Raw genomic sequence first — 6,631 nt, 5'->3', positions numbered from 1 at the left:
GATATGTTATGTGAAATTTTCCGAGGAATCCGATAAAAATATTTTCAGACATAGGCTCTTTGGTCCATACACGGTCAAAACGCCATTTTAAGTTTTCATATGACTTTTTCAATAGCTTAGCTAGATTTTTGGAACTTCGTACTATTTTTCTCAAATAGCCAAACTCATCACCTTTCTTTTGCGTCTAAGACAGCTAAAATCGGATGAAATGGCGCGGAGATATGATTTTTCGAAAAAAGTGGTTTTTGCGAAAAATGACAAAAATTGCCATTTTTTGAACCACCCTAGCAAGATGTTGGTCACCCTAATGGCCAAACAAAAAAATACGGGTCTAATTATTTTGGCCGAGGAACCCCCAGAAAATTTTTGAGCCCGATTGGAGAACTTTTTTTTCGGTTTAGGCTCTTTTCAAATGGAATTGCTGTATGTTTAATTTCTCCCTCCGTGTTCTTCTTCTGTTTTATGCCAGTACTCAATTGATAACAAAATATCCTCTCCCTGAAACGAGATGCACTACGTACGTATGTATATTAAACACTTCCGTCGTTTATTTTGCTGCCAATCCACCGCGGGGAATGTGTTGGGGAGAATTCAATGGCCTTTGCATAGAGCAATATTCAAGACCCAGAAACGGATTGAAGCAATTGAGATGACTATTTCCTAATTTCAAAGTAATTCCATGTCTTGAATATTGTTCTATGATGAACCAATGTTGAATCCTCGAAACATCCCTTTGCTCGCCAGTTGCCAGTCGGTTGCTGTCCTACAATAGCAAGTCCTATTTATTAGTGAATTAGATTTGTGTTCCAATTTCGCCAGCGCTCGTTTTATTACTTTTGTCGTGTTTGTTTGTTTGTTTGCTTGTTTTGCGCACTTTTCAGTTTATTTTACTTTTTGATACAATGCATAAATTATTGTCGATATTGATGCTTAAAATAAACCTTTCCTTTGATCACATTATGACTGCGTACCTCAATGTGTTGTGTATATTATTTTATTTTGTTTATTCTGTTGTTCAGAACATTGCGGTTCATGTTGTACGTACATTATGATACAGTTGCAGCTTTCGATGGGACCTTTCCTTCTTTTCAGATTTTAGCTTTATATTTTTAATGTTTTTTTTTTTGTGTAAGCGGTCTTTATGATTCCAGGATTCCACAAATTTGGCGATACAATTCTGGATTATACGTCCAAACTAAACTTTATTTGTTACATTTCTGTTACTTTGAGATCATCAGCAATGTCTTCATTTGTTTAAAGAATAAAACACACTAAAATCAATAAAAGATATTTTTGCTGTACATTTAATCTAGCCATTTTAACTTTTTGGAAAGTAACTTTGTAACATTTTTTTCTTCAGTTGATCAACCCGATTCATTAAGTGCCATAAATTTATTTCTCTCACTTTTATCGGCTTATGTGAAAAATATGAATGCACACTGTGTTCATTCTCAGTTCATGGCACGGTCCTCAGAACTGAACTCTGCATAATTTATTAAACATTGGTTCAAGGAAATCTGAAAACTATCAACTTTAGCTAAATTTTATCTCATGTTTTTTCTTTTACAATTTTCAACTTGTAAGGAGCGATTTCGGCAATTTAAATTTCGCTAATATGAATTTCCGGTAATATGAATACCATTTAAATTAAAGCAAATGTTTTTAAATTACAATCATTTTGAATAAAAAAAACATAAAAACGCTTTCAAAAAGTTTCGCTAGAATCCTGAAGCGCAAATAAACGTTGAGTTGTAATATTCCAGCATTGCTATGAAATGATTTGTTCCTGCAATTGGAAACAAAATGCAACAAATGTGTACACTTTATTTATAGAAAGCAACACATTTTTATCTTGGTCCCATCAGCTTTTTTATTTAATTTCTCTTTAGATTATCATTCCATGCTGCTATAGCTTGTTAAAACTAGTACAAAGCATTAACAAATTTGGTGTCCCTACGTCGTGCTGTCCAAAACAAGGACGATTTGAGCAAAGGTAAAAGTAGAGAATAGCACTAAATATACAAGTGGGGTTCATTCAAACAGTCAACACATTTATTTCAGATAAGCTCATAATTGGGGGAATTTGGGGGACAAAATTATGACTCCGTGTGTAGAAATTGAAAGCCATTATATTGTTACTTTGCTATAATACAGTGTACAAAAGCCGATAGACTGCAAAGACCAATTCTTGGTTTCTAAAGGAAAATGGGTCCAAAATTTGCTTTTAAAGTTGCTTACTATTTTGTCTTCCTTTTAAGTGTACGCACGCGAAGGTAGGTAGGAAGCAGGTGTTTTCGAATTAATTTTCTACCAGACACTTTCTGATTTTAATGATGATTTTCTTCTCACTTTCCGTGCACTTCCGCTTATCTTATCTCGACTTTATGTTCCCTAATACCATTGTTTCGTCTACCTTGCCCAACCTTCAGCGACCTTTCAGGTGTCTGGGTCCTCGTCCTGTTGCTCCTCGCTGGTTTGCTCACCGTTTCTTGAACAGAAGAACATCTCTGTTATCGCGCCTCTTCTGCCATTGCTGTTATAAATATATGTACTAGCCAGCGTGCTTTTGCTTGTGATTTTACTGTTTTTCCTCACAATCTCCCTCCTTTTGTGTTTGCCGTTGTAGCTTTATAATAAATACATACCGTCGCGTCGCGTCGGGCCAGGAAGGAGTCCTACTTCTTACTTTGCAAAGCACAACAGCGGAAAAGCGCTTTAAAGTTTCTTGTACCAGTACAGATAATGTTCGCCGTCCTCGACGAGCAGTTCATCAACGCCTGCGGGAGGAAATGGAAGAAAAGAGAGCAAAGTAAAATAAAAACAACAAAACAAGAAACACTCTCCTCCGCGCACAGTTTAATTACTGGTTTCGGTTTTAAGAGCAAGGGAGGGACAACGGAAAGAAAAAAAGGGGTTTCGGATGTAAACTTCTCGATATGCTAATGATTCAATTCGTTTAGAGTGGGCAACCCGACTGACCCAAAATCGGATTTGCAAAGCAGATTCAAAGTGGTTGTGCGGTCCCGGGTGCCTTACCCTGCGGCCAAGGAGACCCATTAAGAGGGCGGAAGAGGGGGTGGTTGGTCATGGAGAACCGCTAATTTGATGCTTCTTGGTGGTTGGGAAATGAGTTTCTGTCGTTTAGAGATTACGAGTCGGAAGTGGATATATCAACAGAAAAGTGACGAAGAGCTTGGCGGGATTTGTTATAAAATGATGTTGGAGTAATTTTTATCACCTTACACAGTAACAGTGTTATCTAATTGTAGAAAATATGACATGACATGTTACCAATGCAAAGCAAAAAGGCTAAGCTGAAAATTGAATGGTGTAACAAAAACCCTGCGTCTCCATCAATATTCGAAATTCTTAAATCAAGCAAAGCAATGTGGATTGTGGCTAATATGAATTGGCAAAGAAGCAATCTATCCTGCTCATGTTGAATAAAAACATTCCCTTAGGTGAGCCAAACAGACTGCATCTTTATAAATCCACAATGGTCCATTTATATTAGTTTGTTTTTGAAATCGTCGCTTGCGAGTCTTGAGACACGTCATATAATTGTAAATTTTATTTAATTTTTCAAACGCTTGGAAAATATGAACGCTATTTTTGCAGGATGATGTATAAGAATGATGCCTTGAAGTTTTGCATTATTTCTGACATTGTTATGAGAAAAAGTGTTTGTTTTATTGACCAAAACCCCAAATAGGAGAGCCGAGGTACCCAACGAAATCCTGAATATCTCCGGTAAAAGTGGACCATATTTGTCCCCCATTTGACAGGTTATATAGACAAATCTTGATCTTTTGCAACCAGAAGCATCCAATTCTACCAAAAGTTATGAGATTTTTAAGAAAAAATAAAAATAAAAAAAATAGAGGTCAAATGACTACCCGAGCGTTTGAGTGTTAATACGACACATCACGTTGTTGTCGTGCTATCTTGTCACACGTCGCTTTTTAACGTTCTGAGACAAACGTGTTTTAATGTTTGACCTTGAAAACGCAATTTTTTTTGTCTTTAAGAAAGTTGTTGGGCTTGCCAATACAAGTAACTTTGTCGAAGACACCAAAATTTTATCTCGTAATCTACGCCTTCTACGACCAAATTTATAGAAAGCATCTGAGCAAACCTTCAAAAATCAGTTTTTTTAACGTGGCAATTCAGGGTTAAGTTTTAGAGAAAAGTGGTATTCGGAGCTCTAAGAAACAAACATTTTTTATTATTTGTCAAGTCAATTTGGACTTAAGGGTCAAAAGTTACAGCGATTTTAAGGTAAAAAAGATGCAAATTTAAAACTTAAATATCTCGAAAAAGCGCAAGCCAAATTTTAAGCGCTAGGTTGCAATTGAAAGAGGAGATCCAGCACTACAAACGCTGAAAAAATCTCAAGGGTGTTTTTCTTCAAACTTGAGATATCTTCATTTGAAAAAGTCTAATTTTTGGGGGAAAACCTTATGGGACCACCCTAACGAATTTCGAAAATTGTCCAAATATATGTTTTTCCATGTAATTTTGCCCGCTGAATCTGCCCTCAGAATTGATCCAAAGTGTCGAAAAATCGATTTTTGGTCATATTTTGGGTTTAAATGATAATTTTACATAGACCACCATAATTTCCAACCAAACCAAAAGTTGCCCCTTTTCATATGCAACAACTCTTCTGAAGACACCAAAGCACCAAAACTTCATCATTTTACGGGAAATCCATTTTCCACTTAATTTTGCTTTCTGAACCACTGTGCATTGTCCTGAAGTTTTGTTGAATTTTGTTGCCGGACCCTAGTAACATTTTTAAACTTACAGGTTTTATCATGGTTCTGAAAACCCTGATAAGGCCTAAATAGGCTTTTATGGCCTACTTAAAACCTAAAATGTTACTTGGGGAGTGCCTTATAACTCGACAAAAATGTTAACAGTAGTTGGACATTTACGTGTGTCAAACTGCTTCTGACTGAATATCCTTTGGTCAGTTGTCGCACTTGCAGTAATTTCGTGGTGTATCAAGATAGCACAACAAGATTGAAACTTCTTACATATTAAGAGTGACAACAATGCATGGAGATTGTCTGGGTTTTGTTGAATATCTCAGGACAAAATGGCTTCCTCAACCTTTTGGAAATCGCGTTTATTTTGGCCTCCCTTTACAAACTTCCTTACAAACAAGTAAACCAGCGTAACCGCCGAAAAGTTAACTCAATTTGGCCCAAAATTTACGTGCGAAAAGATAGCATGATCACGACGATCTGTAACTGCTAAGTTTTTGTCATGCCTCATCTACACAATTAAATTCTAGTTAATATTTGGCCAGAAAACTCAATTCGGTTAGAAATTCTATGGAGTCGTTCAGAGAGTATTTGTCAAATCCACTGCAATTTAACAACTGCAATTTATAAACATAAACTAAACAAAAGAAGTGAATATCAAAAAAAATATATATATTTAAAACATTAAACATAATTTAGGTATTAAACTACTGCCTTTCTACTGCTCAAATGTTTCGTTTTGTTTAATATTTTCTGTATTTTTTAAACATTTTTTCCCTGTTCATGCGGGAAACACTCTTGAAGAAAAATATTGATGATACAATGGAGACGCATGGTTGCTTTCATAAGTGTTCTAACTTTGAATCGAATATCATTTTGCAAAACTTACCCAAAGGAGCAATTAACTGGTTTCCTGGTGGATTTTTAGTGTCCGGCTTTTCCGGTAATCTGTACAGCAGCCAGTAGTGATAGCTGGAGAAGAGAAGAAAACGAAAAGAATATTTTTTTAAAAACCTTTTATTTGAATCAAAGACCCAAACCTTTTGGGCTCCTCCTTCCTGGTCGCCAACGTGTGCACATAATGTCCGTTTGGCCATTCTCGGGCTTCAAATGCAAACCTGTATGAAATAATTGAAAAGTGTTGTCATCGTCATCAAAACTAAACTGTTATCTCTATATTGTGTACCTGGGATCAATTTCCGCTGCCTGCTTCATCGCCCGGAAGAACGTGGTGTTCTTGGGTGAGGTCAAGTCCAGCGAGTACTCTTCCGTCTCGTTCGTACCGACCCACAGCGTGTACGTGTACGAAACGTTTCGTGGCTCGTTTTCCTCCAGGTTGGGTTGCAACACGACTTCAGCGATTTTGGATCCACCGTTTTCGTACCCATTGTCGGACGATTCTCGTATCACATGATCGCACTGCAGTGCTCGGACCGCTCCGAGGCCCTTCCATCCCAGCGCCAGGATGATGTCCGCCGTGAGGCCAACCCCGACGGAAGCATCCTGTGAAAAAGGGGGTGTGTTTTAATGGTGAAGGGTTGTTTAGGGCACAACTTACTTGACCATCCTGGATGGGCTCCTCGGACCAGCCACCGTCGATTCGTTGCTTCGAGAGTAGCCACTCGGACGCTGCAGTTCTGTTCCACTTGCCAGCTGGATCCGGTTCCAGGTCTTGAAGGGCTTGCATAGCCAACGCCGTGCTACGAAGTGAACCAAAGCTACCTTGAGGTCCCTGAAGAGTGGCCAAACCACGTGCTGGCCGGCGCACAAAGTGCTGCAGGTGCCGATGGCGATGATCAGTAACGATACATCGCAGTGCCAACAAAACCATGGCGATCGTATCTGTGGGATCAAATCGGGAT

General features: G+C 38.0%; 1 protein-coding gene across 19 annotated transcripts in view; it reads right to left on the bottom strand.

Moving 5' to 3' along the window:
- Positions 1 to 422: 422 nt before the first annotated feature.
- Positions 423 to 6,631, bottom strand: part of LOC6031516 (uncharacterized protein CG3556) — a 69,405-nt gene continuing 63,196 nt past the window's right edge. For all 19 annotated transcript variants that reach the window (XM_038254082.1, XM_038254071.1, XM_038254070.1 and 16 more), the window contains 5 exons: positions 6,328 to 6,611; positions 5,956 to 6,272; positions 5,810 to 5,887; positions 5,659 to 5,741; positions 423 to 2,777 (listed from right to left, as the gene is read on the bottom strand). In XM_038254082.1, the coding sequence (XP_038110010.1) occupies positions 2,716 to 2,777; positions 5,659 to 5,741; positions 5,810 to 5,887; positions 5,956 to 6,272; positions 6,328 to 6,611 (824 nt within the window). In that variant the 3' untranslated portion in view covers positions 423 to 2,715. The remainder of the gene's footprint in view (positions 2,778 to 5,658; positions 5,742 to 5,809; positions 5,888 to 5,955; positions 6,273 to 6,327; positions 6,612 to 6,631) is intronic.

The sequence above is a fragment of the Culex quinquefasciatus genome, chromosome 2 (assembly GCF_015732765.1).
Source record: "Culex quinquefasciatus strain JHB chromosome 2, VPISU_Cqui_1.0_pri_paternal, whole genome shotgun sequence".
NCBI lineage: Eukaryota > Metazoa > Arthropoda > Insecta > Diptera > Culicidae > Culex > Culex quinquefasciatus.
This window is presented reverse-complemented; position numbering and strand designations above follow the sequence as displayed.